Below are 23420 nucleotides of genomic sequence, written 5' to 3'. Positions count from 1 at the left end.
GCAAGAGCTGATGAGAACCCAGCACAGGATCTCCACCCTTGCCTCACTGGTCCTGGCAATGGCACTGGAGAGGTACTGGGGTATGGTGTTCTGTGTAGGGAGGAGACTGGAGGCTGGGCGTGGCTATGACCACACATTCTATTTCTGTAGCAGGCATGACAGGTCATCACCTGCCCCAGGTGCTCTCTGAGTGTTGAGGTGTCCTGGTTCTGAGTCAGCCAGGTGCTTCCTCAGTCATGGACTGGAAATTGAGAGACACAACGATAATTGACACGTCTGAGGGAGCATTATTCCTATCAAATACCAGCTGCTTCCTCCTTGTTCCTGGCCTCTGAGGCACACACCTTGTTTGATGTTCTCCCTGTGGCCCTAGCCAGCCTGGCCAAAGGTCTGAAAGGTGCCAGGCACACAGGGTCATAGGCCCCAAGCCTCCTATATAACCCACATGCTTCTGCCCATCCAAGCCCTGAGAGCTCTGGAGTACATAGCCTCTGGCTAGGTGATGGTTGGATGTGTGGGCCTGCTCCAGGAAGGGTCTGGGCTGGGCAGAAGCCCAGGGATCACTCATGGCTGCATTAGGGGTCCCAGCTGGGCCTGAGAGAGTGTGGCTACCCCAGGGCTATAGGCTCAGATTTGATGCAGCTGGTGTCACACAGAGTCCTCCACACATTCCATCCTTGGAATAGTGGAATGTGGTTCAGGCTCCCTCCCTGTGGAGGCCCACACCTGGCCACAGCTGGCAGAGCCTGCCTTGCAGGGTCAGCTCCGCAGGGATGCGTCTTGACAGGAAGACAACCAACCTCCCACAGCCTCTGTTTAGACCATGCAGGATGAAGGGTAATCAAGAGGGCTGCTATCTAGGGTTAGGAGCGCCCAGTCTGTTTCAGGGGCAGCCAGATGCTGTGAAGGCATTAGGTGTTGGGAGGAGGAAGGTCGAGGCCCCTTTGAGTGAAGGCTTAGCCACATGGCATGCAAGGCCAGGACTGCCACATATGGGCCATAGAGTGGAGCTTTGTGGGACACTAATGTCATTAACTGTCTGCCTTGCCAGCTGGTGGCCGAACGTCTGGATACTTTGGGCTGTATCCCCAGCAAAGTCCTGGGGGACTGGTCCATCAGCACTCGTGGCCCATGACCGTGGAGGCTCCAGCTGTGGGTGTCAAACCTCATTAAACTAAGGCCCCTTTCCAGGCAAGGTTGGTGGGGGAGGGTTCGTGGAAGCTCTGGTAGGAGCAGGAGGCCTCTCATCTTCCCTTCCTAGGTTCATCCACTCGGGGTGAGCCTCACTCCTGCTGGGCCTCTGTGGTTGCTTGATGACTCCTAGCTCAGTATGGTATAGAGTTCCTGGTGGGACCCCTTCCCCACAGTGTCACAGCTGTGAGGTTTTAGAGTGGGAGATGTTGGGGTCAGTTCTTAGCCCCATGATGATCAGGGGACATGGAGGGTCCTGGACCACATCAGGCAGCTTGGGGATTGGGAACAGTGAGTTCCTATCAGAGAGCACACACTTCCTCCTCAGGGTCTGACCAGAACCACCGTATGTGCTTCCCACTATAATGTGGGTCCTGCCCAATTCTCTCATCCCCCAGGCCAGTGGGGTGTGGTCTGACTGAGTTCTGCAGTCACCCTAAACCCCCTAGCCTTGCACACCTGGACTTACATATCTGGCTTTAGTTAACTCGAGTTTCTGTGTAACGTCGCTCCGAAGAGACAAGACACTTCTATGGAAAAATAACTGAATACCTATATATACCTAGTGCCGAGGGCCTGCGCCCTAGACATCCACACACTTCACGGTGCACACCTGGCCCTGCCTGGCACCCTGAGGCCTCTGCGTTCATCTGTCTAGCAGAGCTTGTAGCTCCTCACCCATGTCTTTTCTTCTGACCCCTGAGGGAGACCATGCGGTGAGTGGCCTGGTGCCAAGGTGTCAGGGGAAGCATTACAGCATTCAGTCGGCATGTGAGGTGATAGTTGGGAGGTAGAGGGTCACACCGGGGGAACTCCCTGACATGGCTATGTCCCTGACAAGTATGCTAGGTCAGCATGCAGCTGGACCTTAGGTATATGGGGGCAGAGTATTGTGCAGGGGTTCAGGGGTACCGCACCCACGATCCTTGATGCTCTGCCCTCACTAATACCATTGGGCCTGCTACGGCCTGCATCAAGCCCTTTAGGTATCTCAGTGGGACCTGAGAATGGCAGAGCTTCATAGACCTGGGCATTTGGCCTTACTCTCGCATGTCCGTGTCTCAGAGCCTTGCCTACCCTGTGAATAACAACAGAGACAGGTACAGTTTTCCAGGGAGCCTGAAGGCTCTTGGGAAAAAGCAAGGTCTGTGGCGCCCCAAATCCTGCCTACTTGCTGCAACCAAGAGCCACAGAGGGTAATTGAACTTTTGAACCTTGTGGACCATGGGGATAGGTCATGGAGCGTTGAAAGAGCTGTCCAGGATGGGGGACACTCTGGGGGGCCTCTGCTGTGGTCTTGCTCTGTCCACATGGGCCATAGATGCTTCTTCTGTTGAGGACCTCATGAGCCCCCAGCCATTCTCGCCTGGGCTTGTATCTGGCTCCTTGATCAAATGAGAGACTCCAAACTGTGGCTGTTCCTTAGGACGCTTCAGTTAACTCGAGTTTCTGTTTAACTTTGATCCCAGGAGACAAGACCCCTCCGTGGAAAAATACCCGAATGCTTATCTCTCACTCCTGGCAACCCCGGGGATAAATATTATGTGCACGGAGCTAGCTGAGCTGCCCACAGACATTCCCTTCCTCCCAGACACACCAGAGCAGACACCCAGCCAACTCTCTGGGGCATCCAGGCTTAGGGCTCAGGTGAGCTGTAGGAGCCTGGAGAGAGTCTGCAGGAACTTATGAATATTCAAGGATTTAGAGTATGTGTGCGATGCAATAGTTTCATAGGCAGATACTCTGTGTAACACTGACCACCAAGTTATCCATTGCTTGTCAGGGTTACATTTAAAAGCTACTCTCTGAGCAGTGCGTTTGTGTGTGTGTGTGTGTGTGTGTGTGTGTGTGTGTGTGTTTGTGTGATACTGGAGATAGAACCTAGGCACACATGCTAGGCAGATTCTCTACCACTGAACCACACCTACCAACCCTCTCTGAGCAGTCTGCAGGTAGTATAGATTGCTATCTGTGGTCACCCGCTACACACCAAGATGGCAGCCAGCTTGGAGCTCTTGGTCTTGGATTAACATCTCCCTACTTCTCCACCAGCCAAAGCCCCCCCACCCTCCCTTGTGCTTTGCATCTGCATCTACAGGTTGTCAGAAGTGACCTGTGAGTGAGGTCATGGGCTGTCTACTCTATGCACATCTAAGTTTGTTTTTCTTAGCACAGTGTCCACCAGGTCACTCTGTGTTGGTTCCTTTGTGGTCAGTGTTGCTTTGTGTGTACAGCGTCTTCTCTTTCTCATGTCTGTGAACACCCATGTGGGCCTCTGGGTCTTGACTGCAGTAAAGCTGGGGTGTGAGTGTGTCTTCCACAGCCTAACCTTAGTTCCTTTGGCTGCTGTTGATCATAGCGGTTTTATTTTGACTTTCTTTCTCTTTCTCTTTCTCTTTCTCTTTCTCTTTCTCTTTCTCTTTCTCTTTCTCTTTCTCTTTCTCTTCCTCTTCCTCTTCCTCTTCCTCTTCCTCTTCCTCTTTCCCTTCCTCCCTCTCTTCCTCCCTCCCTGCCTGCCTGCCTGTCTGTCTGTCTCTCCCTCCCTGCCCTACCCCCGCCCCCAGCTTCACCATGTTTCCCCTGGTGACTGACCTAGATTCCATCCCCCTAGCAGTGTAAAGGGTTCCTCCTTTTTCTCTGCCACCTGTTGCTTCATGCCTAACAGATGTGACACGGTGTGTCCTGTTGTGGATTTCGCTTACATCTCTGGTGACCTGGGATCTGGACCAGGTTTGTGCTGCAGACTGTATGGGTCTTCCCAGAAATGTCTGCTCGGGTCTTGTGCCCATTTAAAAATCTGGTTGCTTGCTCTGTCACTGAGCTGTGTGAATTCTGCATCAGCTCAGGGGATTTAGCCTTCCCTCCTCGTCTGTGGGCCATCTCTTCTTCCTCTCTCATGGAGGATGTAGGCACCGTCTTGACTGTCTTGTCAGCACTGAGACATCAGTGTCTTTGTCTGCAGGGCTTATCTATGGTGGTAGCTTTTTGTCACTGTGGCCCAGCGCCTGTTAAAACAGCTTAGGGGAGGAAAGCATCGTTCTGACTCACAGCCCATGTGTCTATTCCACTGCTTATGGCCTGTGATGAGGCACAGTCAAGGGCATGGCCGAGAAAAACTGCTCATCCCACAGGAGTGAGAGCAAGGGTCTGGGGACAGGGCAGCCTTCAGAGACGGGCCTTCAGCAAACCTTCTTCCCACCCATTTCTGGATTAACCCAGCAAAGAAGTCATGATTTGTCACCTCTCTGGAGCACCACCATGTAGCAACCATGCCTTCCATCCAGGAGCCTGTGGGGGACACAGTACATTCAAACCACAATGTCACTTCCTTATGGGGCAGTGGAGAGGTGGGATCCAGCAGAATGGACCTGGTCCCACTATGGCAGCTCAGGCAGGCAGGGATAGTATGTGCTGTGGTTCTGTCCTTGTCAAGGCTTTGAGAGGATACTTGACATCTCAGGGGCCAGCAGAGTCTCCAAGTGAGTCCAAAGACTGGCTCCTTGACAGCATCCTTCTCTTTGGCAGATGACCTGTCTATCCTTCTGCCTTGGGGAAGCCACTGTTTTTTGCCTATTTTTTAAGATGATACAGTATACTCAACATAAAGCATGCCCCGTGACCACTGTCCCGTGACCCGGAGGTCAGTGCTGTCGGCTACCACCCGCCATCCACCCCAGAGCTCCCATGTCCCCAAGCTGATCCTCCATTTCTGTTACAGCTATCAACTCCCCAGTCCCTCCCTCCCTTTCTGTCATGTTCTCAGCTCAGTTTTGCGTCAGGTTGTTCCGTTGTTGAGTCTGATGTTTTCTCCTGTGTTCTGGGAACCAAGTGTGATGCTGCCTCTCATGTTGCTGTGACAACCTGATGGAAGTAACTCGAGGGAGGAAGGGTGTGTTCAGGCTCAGTCTGAAGATGCAGTCCACAGTGGTGGCAGAGACAAGGCAGCAGGCATCGCACCCATGGTCAGAGAGCTGAGGCTGCCTATTCTTTTTGGTTCAGTTTGGAGGCTCCAGGATGGTGGCCATAAGTTGCAGTGTGTGTGAGCTATGCAGGCAGGATGCTGTGAGGATGACAAGGTGAGCACAGCTCTGATGGTAGAGGAGGCATGGCTATATTGTATATATAATATATATATATTTATAATACAACGTATATTTATGCAGTGTATATAACATATATACATGGTATATATTTACACAGTATATATATAGTGTATGTGTATATATACACATATATTATATATGTATGTACACACACGCACACACACACACACACACACACACACACACACACACACAGAGTGTGAGGACCTGACAACATTAAAGCCTATGGCTTTGGAGGAAATAATCATATGTGATAGTTTATTTCTGGGTGCTGTATTCTATCGTATTGGTCTGTCTTTCTGTCGTTTTTCTATTTTTGCTTTTGCTTTGTTTTGTTTTGTTTTGGAGACAGGGTCTTGCGTGGCTTAAGAACTCCTGATTGGGCCTTTTCAGCACTGGTTACAAGATATTATAGATAATGCAACACCACACTGGGTCCATATATCTGTCCTTATGCCAGAGACAGTATTGGTGTCTTAGTTAGGGTTTCCATTGCTGTAAAGAGACACCATGACCAAGGCAACTCTTATAAAGGACAACATTTAATTTGTGTGATTTTCAGACTCAGAGGTTCAGTCCATTATCATCACAGTGGGAGCATGACAGCATCCAGGCAGGCATGGTGCTGGAGATGCTGAGAGTTTTATGTCTTGATCTGAAGGCAGCCAGAAGACTGTCTTCAAGGCAGCTAGGATGGGTCTCAAAGCCTACCCCGACAGTGACACACTTTCTCTAACAAGGCCACACCCTCTCCAACAAGACCACACCCTCTCTAACAAGGCCACACCTCCTAATAGTGCTACTCCTGGGCCAAGCATATTCAAACCACCACAGTTGGTGACTGTAGCTTTGGAGGAAATTTTAAAACCAGAAATTGTGAGTCCATCAGCTTTAAGCTTTGTCACAATTCCTTTGGCTTCTTTGGCATGAACTTCTGGATGGCTTTTTTATGTTTTACAAAAACTATTATTGGGAAGACTGAAGTGGTGGCTCTGTGCTAGAACATTTCTTTCTTTCTTTTTTTTTTTTTTTTTTTTTTTTTTTTTTGGTATTTTTGGTTTTTCAAGACAGGGTTTCTCTGTGTAGCCCTGGCTGTCCTGGAACTCACTCTGTAGACTAGGCTGGCCTCAAACTCAGAAATCCTCCTGCCTCTGCCTCCCAAGTGCTGGAATTCAAGGCGTGTGCCACCACCGCCTGGCAGAACATTTTTTTCATGTGGGCGGCATTCTGGGTTCAATCCCCCCATGCTGCCAAAAGCCAAACTAAAGCAAAATTCTCATTGTGGTTTTGACAGGGATTGCTTATAACCTGTAGGTCACTTTGGATGGCTTTTGTAATGGTTGTCACTTGAATGTGTCCTCTCTAGATCTAATGGTGCTGACGGGGGTGGCCTTTTAGAGGTGACCTCCAGCTCTGGTCTCCCGAATGAGCTTCACACCCTCATGAAGGCGCAGGGTGTGTGTGCTATCCTCTGCCCTTTCGCTTCTGCTGTGTAAGGATACAGTTCCCTTTTGAGGACACAGTGAGATGGTACCATCTTAGAATGGGGTCTAGGTCTCAAAATACCTTGGTTTTGGATTCAGCACTCAGTGTTGTGAGAAATTCCTATCTGTCATTTATAAGTTGTTCTGCCTTGGATGGCTTCGGAGGCATGGTGAGCGTGGGCGGCCTGTCATTGATGTGTTTAAATTTTTTCCATAGTATTTTGTGGCGTTCACTGTATAAGACTTTCCCGTTCTTGGCTGAGTTAGGTCCTATGCATTTTATTCTTTTCAGTGTTACTGCATGTGGAAATTATATTGAACTTTCCTTTTCAGACTGTGTTTTTGTTGTTGAATGTGTTATCCTGTTGGTTTGCTGAGTTCATTTGCTTGTTCTGTTATTGAATTTGGGGGGTCATAATCTGTGCCAGTTACACTCTGGCCACCCATCCTCGATGAGTCAATTTTTACAAAAGCCAAATTAGAAGTGGAGAGCATGAAAAGATGTATTCAGTGGTCACATTGGGAAGAGGGTGAAAGAGATCCTGCAAGTCTGTCTTCAGGTCCTGATGTGAGAGGAGAGTTTCACTGGAGGGCCAGGGCCGTGCACATCTAAGCAGCCCTGGTCAGGATGTGGGCCTGCCAATCACTGGTCCAAGATCCACTGGGTTTTATAGCCTCATCTTGCAAGGTGGTCTCAAAGATGTTAGGACAGTGTGAAATCCCCCCCCCCCACACACACACCTTTTTCTTCTCCCAGCATGGGATTCTGGGGGTGGGAGTGGGGGGTGGGGTGGGGAATTCCCATTTCTTTGGGGCACATTGTTTCAACTATCTGATAGTCAGAGTGAGAGACACAAAGGTTTCTTTAGAGTAGTTTCATTTCTACCCAGACTGCTTACAGTTCTAAGAAGCTTGTTGCAGAATCTTTGGGTGTTTATACTGACAACTTCCTTTCCAACCTGCCTGTCTCCCCCCTCCTCCTCCTCCTCCTCCTCCTCCTCCTCCTCCTCCTCCTCCTCTACCTCCTCCTCCACCTCTTCCTCTTCCTCCTCCTCCTTCCTCTCCTCCTTCTCCCCCACCCCCTTTTCTTCTTCCTTCAACTTCTTTTTATATAGCATCTTTATGTGGCTTTTGATAATACTGGCCTTATAGAATGAGATAGAGCATCTTCTCTCCTCAGTATTTTGGGATACATTTGAGAAGAATCAATGTAATTTCTTTAAATGTTTTTATAGTTCTCAAAAGCAGGGCTTTTTTGTTTGTTTTGTTTTGTTTTGTTTTGTTTTTTACAGCTCATCTTGTCTCCTCTCTAACTGTGGGTCTATCCAAACGTTCGGTTTCCTCTGTAGCTTTATGTCTAGAAATTGGCCTCTTCCTTTGGTTTCCTCGGGCTCTGTCACAGCCCGTACCGTTCCTGTAGTCAGTGGCGACCCTGCTCTCCTGACCTCGGTCATGAGTCTCCCCATGTTTTTGTCTTGGTCTGCTTTACAGGGTTCATCAGTTATGTTTATCTTTCCAAAGAGTTGACTTTGCTTTCATTGATTTTCCCCATGTGTTTTCCCGTTCTTTGCTTTATTGATTTTTGTTTCATTTTTCCTTATTTTTCTCCTTCTATTTGCTCTGGACCCTCCCTCCCCCCACCTTTTTCCTAATTCTGCATGTAATATGGGTTGTTTATTTCAGACCACTTGTCTGTTAATGAAGTACTTATAGCTATAGAAATCCCTTCTCAAAGATTTTTTTTTAGCTGCCCTACCAGTTTTTATGGCAACACACTTGATTTTTTAAAATTGTTTCTAAATGTTTATTTTCTCAGTTCTGCCCTGAATTTTACATTTACTGGTTGTTTAGGACTGTGAAGTGTCATTTCCACAAATCTGTAAATATTCCAGTTTTATTTGTTTTTCAATGTCTAACTTGACCCCAAAGTGGCCGGAGAGTATATGTCATGTCTGTTGGGGTTCTTCAGTGGCCTGACATGTGTCTGTCTATCTTGGAAACGTTGCATCTACATCAGAGAGGAACTTGGACACCACTGTGGCTGGCAGTGCTCTGTGCATGGGTGCAGCTCCAGGAAGTCCTTCCTCATCTTCAGTCTGGATGTTCTGCCATTCAGTGAGAGGGTGTTGGAGTCTCTGGCTGCTGTTACAGAACTTTCTATCTCTCCCTTGTTCCGTCAGTTTGCTTCCTGTATGTTGCTGGTCTCTTTCTGTCACAGTTCCCTCCTGTACTGATTCTTTTCTGTCCCTGTGCTTCGTGTAACACATGGGTTTAAAGTCTGGGGCTAAGAGCAATGACTGTTCTTCCAAAGGTTCTGAGTTCAATTCTCAGCAATCACTTTGTGGCTTACAACCATCTGTAATGGGATCTGATGCTCTCTTCTGGTGTGTCTGAAGACAGCAACAGTGTACTCATATACATAAAATAAATAAATAAATCTTTTAAAATCTGTTCTAATATTATACCTATCCAGCATCCTCTCTGCATAGGCTGTCTTTCCCATGTCAGCCTGTTTGGATAGACAATGTTTCACATAGAGAACATAGGATTATAGTTTCTTAAATTAATTCACCAGTCTCTCAAGTTTTTAAATATTTGTGTGTGTCTCTGTCTGTCTGTCTTTCTGTCTCTCTTTGTCTTTCTCTCTCTCTCTCTCTCTCTCTCTCTCTCTGTGTGTGTGTGTGTGTGTGTATGTGTGTGTGTGTGCATGTGTGCCTATACCCTGGCTCACATGTAGAAATTGGAGAACAACTTAGAGGTATCAGTTCTTTCCTGGGATCACAAGCAGACACTGTTACTTGCTGAGTCCCAATCTCTTGACTTTAGATTAACATTTAATCCATTTATATTTATTGTAATTGCTGCTCTGAGGACCTCTGTCCCTGCGGTTGATACAGTTTGCATCTAAGACCCCCGTTCCCCACTTCAGGCTTTACTCTCTGTTGAGATTATTTGTTTTGTTTTGTGTGTGTATGTGTGTGTGTGTGTGTGTGTGTGTGTGTGTGTGTGTGTGTGTGCGTGCTGCATGCATGCCTGGAGCCTGCATAGGCCAGAAGAGGGCTCTGGGTGCTCTGGAATCAGAGTTATGGACAGTTGGGAGCTGCCTTGTGGGTACTGGGTACCAAACCCAGGTCCTCTGCAAAGAGCAACCAGTGCTCTTAACCACTAAGCCATCTCTCCCTCACTCCTTTAATTGATTTTGTAATCAAATGTTCAAATTCCTTTTTAATTATCTTTTTATTTATATCTTTATGCATATTTTGTTATTCTCGTGTGTATGTGTGTGCGTGTGTGCGTGTGTGTGTGTGTGTGTGTGTGTGTGTGTGTGTGCGTGCGTGCGTGGTTACCATGTATAGCTAGACTTGCCATCCTCAAGCTTTACCGTCTAGTTTGGATAGACACCAGCTTAACTTCAGTGGTATTTCAGATGAGCTACTCCCTTGCAGCTCTGTGTCTGCCCCTTGTTGAGATCCCTTGGCAACCCTTTGTTGTTGTTTTGTTTTGTTTTTTGAAACAGGGTTTCTCTTTGTAACAGCCCTGTCTGCCCTGGAACTCACTTTGTAGACCAGGCTAGCCACAAACTCACAGAGATCCACCTGCCTTTGCCTCCCAGTGCACACTCCACCAAGCCCAGCCTCCTTCATTACATGTTTATATACGTGAATCCAAAAACAACAACAATGTAACAATCCTTTGACTACATTTAAATTATGTAGCAAACAACATGTGGTGTGGTCAGGTGTTCTTACCGTGGCACGGCTTTAATGATTGGCTGTGCTTATTCCTTTATGAGGGCTCTTGACTCGTCAAGTGGTCACGTGACTTCCAATCCTTGCCCTTCCTTTGGTTTCACAGTGGAGGACTTGTTCTGGGGTGCAGAGAAGGGGGTCATTGACACCAATTATTAGGGCTAAGGAGTCTGTTAGAAGAGTTATTGATACCATGGACAGACATGCATAAAAACACCAATACTCTGGAAAGGGAATCAGGCCCTCCAGGCAGGAGTGGGGGGGGTGGGGGGGTGTTTCCCTTTTTGTAGCTCTCTGAGGAAGGAGGTTTCACAGTAGCGAGGCTCTCAGATTCCTTTACAGGTATCAGGGAAGGCAGCAGGGAGCAGGTCCTACATAGATGCCCAATTCCCAGCATTACATAGTTGATGGCCATTGTAGCATGCTTGTCTGTTCCAAAGAGGCCATTCCTGGTTCTCTCTGCCCTGCCATCTTTTCAGAGTCCTCCAGGAACTCACTTTGAAGCATCGGTTTTTCCAAAACGACAAATCTTAAGACACCATTAGCACAGAGTGGATATCAGTGGCTTGCCTGGATGCCAGAATGCAAAGAGCTCCTGTAGTCGTCATCTCTGGACCTCAACCCAGCCTCCCTACCGGAGCATAAACCTCTAGCCTGGAATAACAGCATTCATGAATGTGTGAATACATCTGGCTCATCCTTATCTCAAGATACACAACCCACTGTAGTGGTCCTATGTAGGGTAAAATAGCATTCTTTGTAATAGACATCTTTGGAGACATTATTCTCATCACTGAGGTCTGTGTACATGTGTACATTCAGGATCAGCAAAAAATGATTCTCACTTTACATGAATGGGCTCAGCCTGTATAGGAAAACTCCTTTGACATATTTCCCGTCTCCCAGAGAGCCACCCTGCCTTTCTTTTCTGTGGCTGCATGCTTCTGGCATTTTCTTTAACACCCTGGGATCACTCTGCCCACTACACCTTTAGGTGTTTCCCGATTATTGTTTTAAATAGTCTGCTTACCCTCTGGTGCATTGGTCTTCTGCCTGTGCATACTAAACGCTGGTCCAGCACCTTAAGTTGGTCCTGATCTGGATTCCTGAGATAACCCTGCCCAGGCGCTGTCCCATTCTCGAGACCCAAGGCCTTCCTCTTCAAAATAGGATCACATCTGAACACCTCCTCTTGGTCAGACAATACCCCCCAGGCCACTTTGGATAACGTTGACCGCGTAAGGGTTTGGGATTTCATTGGGGGTGGGGTAGCATGTCAACCCGAGTCTTCACTTGCTCAAATCAGTTCTAGTCTTTCAGGCAGGGTACAATGCTGTTCCTGGGAATATTTTGTTCCCAGTATTTTTCTTCTAATGTGGAGATGAGGTGTCTTCCTACCCTGGGCTTGTTCATGCTCTAATTGCTACTGGGTTACAAAGTAGCGTTAGGGAACACAACACCTGTGAGGCACTGGAAGGCTCCTTCATCACTCTGAGTTTGTCTCTTTCAAGTTGAACAGAAAAAGTGCTTAGGGAGGGTCCTTAAGAAACACCTGCCTTGCTGTGTGTGCCTCGGGCATCATAACTAGATACATATGTACCCAGCTGGGCAGCTCTCAGACAAAGATCAAAGGATGATGGCTTCAACTTGAACTTTGTTCTACTTGGTAGGGTTCATCCTCGTATGGCTGCAATGCTCATCTTGAAACTGTTGCCTGCTGACCACCCCCTCCGCCTTTCTGGGTAGTTTTTGCCAGATTCTTTTCTTTGTTGGGCTGTTGTGTTTCCCTCTGCTCTTTGCTTCTGGCCCAACTCAAGTCTGTCTTCCACCAGAGACTTTGTAGTATATTCAGAGTGCAGGTCTATCGGAACTCAAACTGTCCTCTTATTTTATGGTTTTTATTGATGATGTTTTTGTTTTTGTTGTTTGTTTGTTTGTTTGTTTTTTAGCCTTTTCTCTGTTCTGGACTGGTCATAGTTTCTTAGTTCTGTGAGGATTCTGACTCTGAATATCTCTTAAAATGGCTCCATTCAAGGCTTCACAAAACTACCCTCCAAGGCCTCATTCTACCACGAGTCCGGGGTGGCTCATCTCCCACAGCTCAGCGCAGCCAGGCCTAGGCGGATGTAATAAAACTCTCCACACTGACTGCTTAGTTCAAATAGTTCTTGAGCCTTTTCCATAGGGGTTTAGACCACCTCAATGGTGCTTGGACTTGTCCCCCGGATTCTGCCGCTATGTACTAGATGACCACTGAGTACCCCACACAGGTGCTGCATGTGTTTGTATCTGAATAGACCCCAGAAGTTAGAAGCAGGGAGGGGCTGCCATATTTCCCTCTGATCCAAGGGAAATGTTTGGTTTAAACACCAGTTTCTCTAGAAGGTTCCATGGGAGTTGCTTGCTTGGTAGTTGGGTATCTCAGAAATGCTCTTCTCTAGGGCTGGACGAGGAGATCACTGATAGTTGAGATCTACCTGGGGTCTGGGAGCACTAGATGCACATCTGGCGGAACTCAGGCCTAGGCTCTGTGGGGGCAGGGCTGCCACAGCCTGAGTTCTACAGGAATTGTAGGCTGGAGAGAGCAAGGACGGGTTGCCCCAGCCTGAGCCCTGCACACAGCAGCCCTAGGAGTGTGTGGGGGAAAGCTCAGTGGCCGGCCTAGGGATGGATGCACAGTCCCCAGGCTACATCCCTGGGAGAACCAGTTGGCAAGCTGTGGGGCTCTGCATGTCAGAAGTACTAGTCATACAGGGTGAGAGGTTTGTTCTATTCCATTAGAGAAGTCCCTGAGCAAGCCAATAGATACTGGCCTAGTTGGAAGCCTTTCTCCAGGGTAGGCAGATATCAGGATTGGCCAGGAGCCTTCTGAGGGACAGGGTTGTCTCCTGCTTAGAGGTATTCAGTAAGAGAGTGTGCCTTCTTGCTCTGGGGCTGCCAGAGTCCCTGGTAAGGGTCATTTTTCTCATGACATTTGCCATTACTGAGCCCTTGCTGATGGCTACCCCTTGCCAAACGGCTGCACCGTTTGCCCTCAATGTTCTCAAACCAGGTCCTGCTTGGTGAGGTTGCCTGTGAAGGGAATAGATTGGCTGTAGTCCAGGGAGGGAGGCTGTCAGGGGTTCCCGTACCACCGGGAGCCTGGTGCAGTCAGTTGGGGAGCACCAGACGTTCTTGCTGCTGGTCCCTCCAGAGCCAAGCCTTGGCTGTGCTTTTCGGGGGGGGGGGGGATGCTGACTGCAGTTGGTTCTATATGAAGCATGTGCATTAAAATATAGGCTTTCAGAAAGAACTATGCCTGCTCACTTTTGGGAAGGTGGGCGTTAACCATGTAGGACTCAGCTCATCTTGGATCTCAGCTCATGTGAGTGACTCAACAGGCCTTAGCATGCAGAGGGGCCAGCCTCCTGCATCAGCCCTCTCAGAGCATGGCACAGGCTTTGCTTCTTACAGGGGAATGGGTTTCCTGGCATAGGCACCCAGGCCCTTCCCCGCTCGCCATTGCTGTAACCAGAGAAGAGAGCTGGTGATCTTATGGTCCTGGCATTTGGCAGCTCCTCTCAACAGAGCCAAAAAAGAATTCCATGGAGAAGAAATGGAAGGACTTGGACTCAGGCGTCATCACGTAACACACTGGTACATTCCAGCCCAGGAAGCCAGCAACTGTAGAGTCCTGTGTGCTGTGCTAATGGAGCACCAGGGATTTTTGTTGTCCAGAAGGAGGAACCGAGTCTCCAGCATGGCAGGCAGCATGCGGGGAGTTGACTTTTCTAAACTTTAGTATCTGCTGTGTCCTAGGGAACATTGTAACAGCTGTGTCTGGTCAGAAGGGAACATTGTAACAGCTCTGATTGTGTTAGATCACGATTGCCGAGGGATGGCCTGCTTAGTTTTTTCTGTTCTCTGCTGAAAGGCTGCAGACACTCAGTCCTTGCAAGCCATGCCCCGGACTGATCTGGGTCCATTCTACACCCAGCAAACACCAGGTCAGGTCAGCATTCAGGGCTTAGGGAGCACGTGGCAGGGTGAGGCTTTCAGGAGATCCTCACAACAGGTTGGGCTGATTCTGTGGCACACAAAGCTGTTCTTTGTCCCCTGAGGGATGGATGCCCTAGTTGGCTGCTCTTGTCTTCTGGTTTCAAGGGGCTTGTTGACTCAGCTTATCCTGTGAAGTTGTGGCTTCAGGGTTTCCCACCTCCTAATCTGTAGAGCCTGGTCAGCCAAGCCCCACAGTGGGAGCCTGGCCTGAGATACTGGTGTTTTTGCGTTTTTTTGCATGCATGCGCACACTCCAGTATACCTTCCTCCAGCAGCCCCTTCCTTAAAGAGCTCTTGTTGTGAATATTACCCCCTGCCCAAAGCAACACCCCCCAGGCTTTGTAATGCTAATGGCACATGAGTGTATTCCATGAGTCTGATGGCCCTTGCCTAAGGATAGGACGGCCTTGCACAGCTGTGTCTAACTCAACATGGTGCAAGGACTGACGAGTATTGAATTGGGTCGTTGGAGCACATCAGAAGAGTGAGAAATCTGGGAGAGTCTGTATAGGGCTGTTGCCTCAAGCCTTCATGTGACTATTCTGTGCCATAGCGTGGTGGCAAACTTCGGGGAGCAGAAATGGCCAAGGAAGAACTGTCCTGTCTCTCTGCCCTGTAACATATCCCACCTGACACATCAACTGTGGAGAACCAGAGCGAGGGTTTGATATCAGCATTGAAACCATAACGATCGAATGAAACCAGAAAAAGCTAACTTGGGAGCCTGGCTATTTGAGTCTCCTGAGTTTGATGTATCACCTAGCTGGCTCCCAGAGTGGGAGTAGCGTGTGCTGCCTCCTCTCTCTTTGTAGTAGAGAGAGGTCTTACTCCACATCTGTGCTTTTCCTACAGAGTCTAGGTCTGGAGAGTGGGAGACTCCACACCCTGCTTCCTCACACCCATCGCCCATCTTGAGATTGCTTTGGCCTGTGAGCCCATGGGGGTGGTTTCATGGTCTGTGTCTCCCAGAATGCCACTGTGTTCTGGTCTGATCCTGTGTAGCCACCTCACTGGATGTCTTTCTCTTTGCAGAGAATGTTGCTGAGGAGGTGGGGCTGCTGCAGCTCCTTGGAGACCCCCTACCTGAGAAGATCTCACAAATCGATGACCCTCACGTCGGGCCGGCCTACATCTTTGGACCAGACTCCAACAGTGGCCAGGTGGCCCAGTATCATTTCCCAAAACTCTTCTTCCGGGACTTTTCGCTGCTGTTTCATGTCCGGCCAGCCACAGAGGCAGCAGGGGTGCTATTTGCCATCACAGATGCTGCCCAGGTGGTAGTCTCACTGGGCGTGAAGCTCTCAGAGGTCCGAGATGGACAGCAAAACATCTCATTGCTCTACACGGAGCCTGGGGCCAGCCAGACCCAGACGGGAGCCAGCTTCCGCCTACCTGCATTTGTTGGGCAGTGGACACACTTCGCGCTCAGCGTCGACGGAGGCTCTGTGGCTCTCTACGTAGACTGTGAAGAATTCCAGAGGGTGCCATTTGCTCGGGCCTCGCAGGGACTGGAGCTAGAGCGTGGCGCTGGCCTCTTTGTGGGTCAGGCTGGAACAGCAGACCCTGACAAGTTCCAGGTAACCTGTGCTGCCCTACTGCATGCTGATCCAGGGGAGGAGGGGGCAGTGGGGACTAGAGAAAACAGGTTCCCCCAGTTGATGCTGAAGCCTGTGGGCAACAGCCCAGACTTCCCAGTTTGTGGGTGGAGTGGCATCTGCTCCCCAACTTCTGTTGTTTGATGACTTGAAACATCACAGTGGGCTTGTGTGAATTCTCTGAGACCCCAGGTTGTATAAGAGAGCTGCTAGAGGCTGTTTCTACCCAGGCTCCCATTCTGAGTTGATCCAGACCACCTTCTCAGGCATGAAGCTTTCTTTGGAAAGCTGGAGGCACCAAACGTAAGATGAGGAGAATGTGGGGTTTAGTCAGGAGGGCTCAGTTATTCCTTCTGGAAAATGGCCACTCAGACATCGTATGAAAAAGTTAGCAAGACAGGCATGGAGATATACATCTGGGCAGGGAGAAAGACCTAGAGTTCCAGGTCCATTTGGACTATCCTGTTTCAAAACAACAAGGAAAATTTACTCATTTAAAGCTAGCCAGAGTAGGGTCTTTCTTGGACTGCACACACAGTTAAAGGAGCACCCTGCTGGCCATGGGGACAGGGATGTCGCACAGCAGCTCTGCTTAGGTCTGTTATTTTAATGAAGACTTTGTGACAGGCCTGTGGTGCTCTCCCAGGTGCTGCAGGAAAGTCCCTCACTTCGGGGACCTCCTACTCCTCCTTGCCATCCCAGCTGGGATCCCAGCCTCCTGGGAACAAGTGCTTGGGGACCCTAAGCTGGCACTGTCTCATGACTCCTGAATTCAATACACCAGCAGTCAGCAGCTGGGGCGCCCCTGCCCAACCCAGACAGGAGTCCCTGTGTGTGTAAGGAAGGACGTGTCCCTGGGGGACAGATGCTCCATTGTGACCCAGACAAGGACCTCCTGTTGTAAGTTGTGCTAAGTCCCATGTCCATAGCTCTCAAAGATGACCTTCTGCCCTCTGGTAGGAACTTTTAACCCACGGGGTTCAAAAGAAAAGCTACCAGGACTTTGGCATCAAACTGGGCCTCTTTGTGTTTCCCTTCTGATCTTCAAACACGATTACCAGAAATGAGCGTCATCATTTCCAGAGTGGGACATTTGTGCCGTACTGTCGTTTCCATCGTTTCCTAAGGGGATGGCAGATCCCACAGGCTCTGTGCGTCTCCTGCTTCAGCAGCAGAGCTGGGTGAGGAACAGTGAGCCTGAGGCTGCAGAGGGCAGAGCCTCACACCCACTGGTGCTGATGGAGAGACACAGCCCCGCTGCGTGAGGCCGCCTCATCTCAAACTGGGTCCTGCTAGGCTTACATGCTGGATATGTAGACCAAACGTATGGGCATTTTCATTTTTTGGTGTGTTTGTGAATGCACCCCCCACTTTTTTTTTAAATCTCCTTAGTGGGTTGTTGTTGTTGCTTTGGTTTTTTGTTGGGGGAGTTCAGCCATTTCTTACTGGTTTATACAGACTCTTTATATTTGAAAGACACTTATCCCTGGTAGTGTATGCACACATTTTATTTCCTAGCCTACCATTTTCATTTTTACTTATAAACAACAGTAGCACTGGGGCATTTAACGTGTTTCTTTGGCTAATTTGGGTCTAGAGAAAACACCCACAATCTTTGATGTGAAAATCCTTTAGAAGGAGGGAGGCCGCTGAGCACATTCTATGAAGATCATAGGCTTTCTCCCCATCCGACCTCAGCAGTCTGACCCTGCCTGCTCCTGCGGGCTAGGTCTCAGGATCTTTTGCACAGATTCAAATCAGATGCTGGCTTGAGAGAGGAAAATGTGCTGAAGGAGAAATAGAAGACAGTTGGATCTAGCACAAGATGTTTGCAGACTTGGTGCTGAGCTCTTTGGGGAAGAGTCACCTAGCTGTGTGTGTGATTCATGACTTGACAGAAGCTAGCCCAGAGCTTTTGGGAGTCAGGGAACTAGGGAGCCAGGGAGCCAGTGGGAGCCAGATGGATGGAGAGCTAGGCTTCCTCTGAGTCATCTCAACTGAGGATGCTCTGTCCCACCTGCATCCACACACTGCCAGGGAGAGCCTGGCTATGCCTCCAGCCTCCCAGGACTGGTCCTTGCTGGGTGATAGTCCTCACAAAGTGTTGCTTTGTCCCTTTGAGTTTGGTTATGAACATCAGTCTATGCTATCAGTTTATTTAAAGCAGGACTTTCAACTGGACTGCGTTTTAATACAGTAATGTTTGTTATTTTATGTGTCCTGTAGTTAAAATTCCTCTTGGTTTTATTTCTCTTGCCAGAGGTGCCCTTACTTCTATGTGGGGTGCTAGGGTGGGTTAAACCCAGTGCCTCCCACATGCTGGGCCAGTACTCCCCATTGAGCTCCAGCACTGCCCTGCTTTGTCTTATGAGCTCCCCTAATCTTCTTGGTTTAAGATTTCTTTTGTGGCCGGGCGTGGTGGCGCACGCGCTTTTAATCCCAGCACTCGGGAGGCAGAGGCAGGCAGATTTCTGAGTTCAAGGCCAGCCTGGTCTACAAAGTGAGTTCCAGGATAGCCAGGGCTACGCACAGAGAAACCCTATCTCGAAAAAAAACAAACAAAAAAAAAAAAACCAAAAAACAAAACAAAACAAAACAAAAAAAAGATTTCTTTTGTGGTTCTCTTTCAACTCCAGCACCCCTTGATCCATGGTATCTGTGACTCCAGACACCCTGCTGAGCACAGCTTTCCTGGGTTGCTCATTCAGCTGTAAGCATATCGTGGTTAGCTTTCATTTCCTTCATCTAGAATACAGCTCAGTGTTAAAAGCTCTTGGGGCTATGAATTTTCCTCAGGGTGCAGCTGTGACTCTATTACGAAAGTAAATGAACAGGGTGGCAGTGACAGAGCATACCTTTAATCCCAGCACTCAGGAGATAGAGGCAGGCTGTCTTAGTTAGGGTTTCCATTGCTGTGAAGAGACACCATAACTAAGGCAACTCTTATAAAGGACATTTAATTGGGGCTGGCTTACTGTTTCAGAGGTTCAGAATGGTATCATCATGGAGGGAAGCATAGCAGTATCCAGGCAGGCATGGTGATCTAGAAAGAGCTGAGTGTTCTATATCTTGATCCAGAGGCAGCCAGAAGGAGACGGGCTTCCAGGCAGCTTGGAGGAGGGTCTTAAAGCCCATGCCCACAGTGACACACTTCCTCCAACAAGACCACACCCACTCCACATGGCCACACCTTCTCCAACAAGGACACACCTCCTAATAGTGCCACTCCTTGGGCCAAGCATCTTCAAACCACCACATAGACAGGCAGATCTCTGAGTTCAAGGCCAGCCTTGTTCCAGGAGAGCCAAGTCTATGAAAAGAGACCCTGTCTTGAAACACACCCCCCCTCGAAAAGTAAATGATGTGTGTACTGGGGCCATGAGGTTGCCCCAGCTACCAAGTTCATGATATCAGGCCTGTCCATGTGAGAGGAGGAGCAGGCAGCAGAGATCAAAATCTGACTTTAACATTTCTATTCCTGATCAAGGGACAATGGATAACTCCTAGGTCTCCATTCAGTCCATCAATCAGGGTGCTTTTCAGCAGTCTTTCCCATTGGGTCCTCACAGTGTTTCCTCTTATAAAGTTCTGCCAACATCTCTTCCATTCATCTGAAGTGGCAGGTTCATTGCTACATCATGGTATGCAGTTTCTTTCCTTGGTGAGTTAAGAGACCAAGGGCTGTGCTGAAGTGGCCTGTTAGGACCTGATCACAGGAGGGAAAGACCTGAATGAAGTCAGAGGCTCACAAAGTAGTGTGGGGAAATGGATATAAAGCAGTGGCCAGCCGGAGCCACCAGAGCTGTGAGGCATGGTTGGGTCACAGGGCAGTAGGAAATAGGCTGGCCAAGTGAGGTAGAAAAAGGAGGGAGGAAAAGGTCTGCCGACTTTGAGACTGAGGGAAGAGGGGTGGGGCTGAGGGGCCACCCTGAGGGCCATGGGGAAACCCAGATATAGTATATGAGACAAAACCAGTGGATAGCCCCACATCATGGCTTCAGCCCCTGACCTCTGCTGGCTGGTATAGCAGGTTCAGGTGAGCCCAGACAGTGTGTGTGCCTCTTCCTGATGCTGGACAGTTTTAGTCACTTCCCCACTACACCAAAGCATCATTGGTCAGGGTGGTAGGAAGAGTTTCACGTGGCACTCATCTGTAAATGTTGACAGTCCCCCCAATTTCCAAGGTCCAGATTGCATAACTCTTGGGTCCAAGTCCGTTAAATATTTGCAGTGGGTCTTAGGCCTTTTGTACAACCATCGTCTCCCCCATTGAGGTTGGGAGGACTCTGGGAGAGGGTGGAAGAGTCACAAGGGCAGGACTCAGAGCAGAACTCACTGCAGACACAAGTCTTTTCTGCCCTCTTTGGGCCTTTTCCAGATGTAGGCACCCAAAAGCCTTGGCAGAGTGTGGCACTGTCCACAGCACTGAACCTGTCTGTGCGGAATGCCATGTGTCTGTTGGCTAAGACCATTTGAGATGCTCCTGGTGCCAGAATTGCCCCCAGGAAGCAGTTTTCTAGTATTTAAACCCAGTTCCTCCTGATCCTGGCTGCTCTAACGGTTACCATGGTATCTGCTGTGACAGCTCTGAGTGGACTTCTTGGGATATCCATTCTCTTCCCAGATGCTCTGTTGACTTGGGATGCTGCCTGGCAGGAAATATGATCTCCATACCTGCAAATCCTTGCTCTCTGAATACTGGACCTGTGCCTGACCGGAGCAGTGCTGGGCTCCCTGGGCATGGGTGCTACTCATGCTCACACACGCACGCACGCATGCACGCATACACGCATGCAGGCACACGCACACACACTCAGATGCTCCTTCTCATACAATAGTAGGGACTTACATGCTTTCCTGGTACTGGCTGGTTAGATATCCCAGAATCCCCTTGTACTAGATACAGCCGGTTTATTCTTCATCTGCTGGTCCAATACTGTCCCTCTAATCTTTTCAGGAGTACAAATACCTTTTCTGTTTTTCCCGACCTAGAGGCCTCCTGCACCTCAGATATGGGATAGCATCACAGAGTCCCCACTATCACAGGGTTGGTCCTGAAGGGTCAAGCCTTGTTTCTGTGTCCCACTGAGGCCCATGGGGTTGACACAGGCCAGGGCTTTCTTTCTGCTGCTCCGCCCCAGAGACTCCTCTCCCATGACCCAGGGCCTGGGTTTCCTGACATGGGTTCTGTTGGCCTGAGGGGTTTGTAGAGATTCTTCTGCACCTTCTCAGGTGCTGAGGACACTGAACTGTGGTGCCACCACCCTCCCACATTCTGGGGATTGCCCAGTAGGCCAGATCCCTTGTGTATATGCTTGCTCATGGCCCGTGAAGAAGGCCTTGCTCTGGCTGGAAATGACCAAGTCAGAGGGTTTGTGAGATGCTTGGTTCTCCTGAAGCCCACCTCCCTCTCCCTTACCTGGGTGCATAGTCATCTAGCTCCTTAACCTACCATAAGTAAGCCAGACTGTGTATATACATGGGTGTGTTCACTGTGGTATGTATACATAAGTTTTACATGTGTGATTGTTATGAAGGCACACATGTGCACACACACAAGAGACTTTGCTGTCCTCAATACTGGGAAGAGTTGTGGAACAGGGAGTATGGGACAGACCTAGCCCAGAGTAGCTTTCATCCCGTGTGTGGTGTTGGGGAAAATTTCCCAGAAAAGCCAGACAGAGCTGAACAGTGAGATAAGGAGAGATAGGGGAGGCATAGGCCAGGACCCAGCTGGGGTACGGAGGTGGGACTGTTAGTTGTCACATGGTCCTTGGGAACGGGGAGGTATGACTGAGGATCAGAAAGCATTTGAATTTGGGACACCAGACCTGTCAGCAAGCATGGGCTAGCCATCACCTGCCGCCTATAGCAAAGGCTTCCGAGCTAGAATGATGGCTACATTTTTCAAATGGCTGGAATAATCCAAAAGTTATTTTGCAATGTGTGAAAAATTGGTATGAGATTCAGATTTCAGTTTCATTAGGACTGCCACGTCCTCCCTTACTGTCCGTAAGGTATTGTTCACACAAGCAGACTGGAAACCCAGAGGCACCTCCACTGGGGCCTCTCTTTGATCAAGTCATTTTGGAATTGAGGAAGCGCCGTCTCTCCTTAGTAAACTGAAATTAGTGAGCGTAGCAGAATACAATTAATGCAAAAATGCAAACACAGAAAGTGTGCCTAAACTCCAGCATTCAAGGTGCCGTCAGACCGACGCCACAGAGCTTGCCCAACAGCCAGCAATCCAGACACCAAGGGCGAGGTGAGGGGCCGTGTTTGTCTCGCAGTGTCCCTGATCCTCGTGACCTCCCTCAGCATGGCTCAGAAGCTGCCACAACTTGAAAGCCAGTTGAGACCCTGCTCCTTAGTCTTGCTGACAAAAGGGAGATTCCCTGGTAAAGTCAGGCTAGGCTAGGGGCCAGCATGAGTCAGAGGCTCTATGTGAGCTCCGCCTCCGGAGCCGCAGGGTCTTAGCTTCTCTCCCTGTTTTTGTGACCAGATATCTGACCAGAAATCTCTTCTGAGAGGGAGACCAGCGTTTATTTTGCCTTGCAGTTTGAGAGGAGATAGCCAGGGCTGAAGAGGGAAAGCTTGGTGGAGACATGAGGCAGCTGGTCACTTTGCAGTCCTGAAGCAGAGGGGACAGGAAGTAGGGGAAGACTTTAAAATGTCAAGACAGGGCGGGCATTGGTGGCGCACACCTTTAATCCCAGCACTTGGGAGGCAAAAGCAGGCGGATTTCTGAGTTTGAGGCCAGCCTGGTCTACAGAGTGAGTTCCAGGACAGCCAGGGCTACAGAGAGAAACCCTGTTGGGGTGGGGGGTGGGGGGTGGAGAGAGAATGGGGATATCAAAACAGTTTGTCAGGAACCCAGTTCCTTCAGTGAGGCTCCACCTCTTAAAGGCTCCACAACCTTCCAAAACAGGGCTACCAACTGGCAGTCCAGGGGCCAAACACCCAATCCCTTGAGGGACATTTCAGTTTCAAATTAGTGATCTTCTGCCTCTGTCTAGGGGATGATCTCAGAGCTGAAGGTACGCAAAACCCCCCGGGTGAGCCCTGTGCACTGTCTGGATGAAGAAGATGATGATGAAGACCGGGTGAGTGTCTGTGGTGGTGGTGGTGGTGGTGGTGGGTCTCCCCACTGTGAGCAAGGCTTCTCAAGCAATAATACTGGGGAAAGCCAGAAGATGCCAGTGGGGTGTCAGGAACCCACGTCTCCAGAGACCTTCCCCTGCCTTAACTTTCCCATCTCAG

At 49.3% G+C, this 23420-nt stretch overlaps 1 protein-coding gene across 7 annotated transcripts in view; it reads left to right on the top strand.

Annotated features, from left to right (window-relative positions):
* Col18a1 (collagen, type XVIII, alpha 1) overlaps nucleotides 1-23420 on the top strand; it is a 114353-nt gene that overhangs the window by 54398 nt on the left and 36535 nt on the right. For all 7 annotated transcript variants that reach the window (XM_006513174.3, XM_006513173.4, XM_006513176.3 and 4 more), the window contains 2 exons: nucleotides 15598-16142; nucleotides 23177-23263. In XM_006513174.3, the coding sequence (XP_006513237.1) occupies nucleotides 15598-16142; nucleotides 23177-23263 (632 nt within the window). The remainder of the gene's footprint in view (nucleotides 1-15597; nucleotides 16143-23176; nucleotides 23264-23420) is intronic.

The sequence above is a fragment of the Mus musculus genome, chromosome 10, assembly GCF_000001635.26.
Source record: "Mus musculus strain C57BL/6J chromosome 10, GRCm38.p6 C57BL/6J".
Taxonomy (NCBI): Eukaryota; Metazoa; Chordata; class Mammalia; order Rodentia; family Muridae; genus Mus; species Mus musculus.
This window is presented reverse-complemented; position numbering and strand designations above follow the sequence as displayed.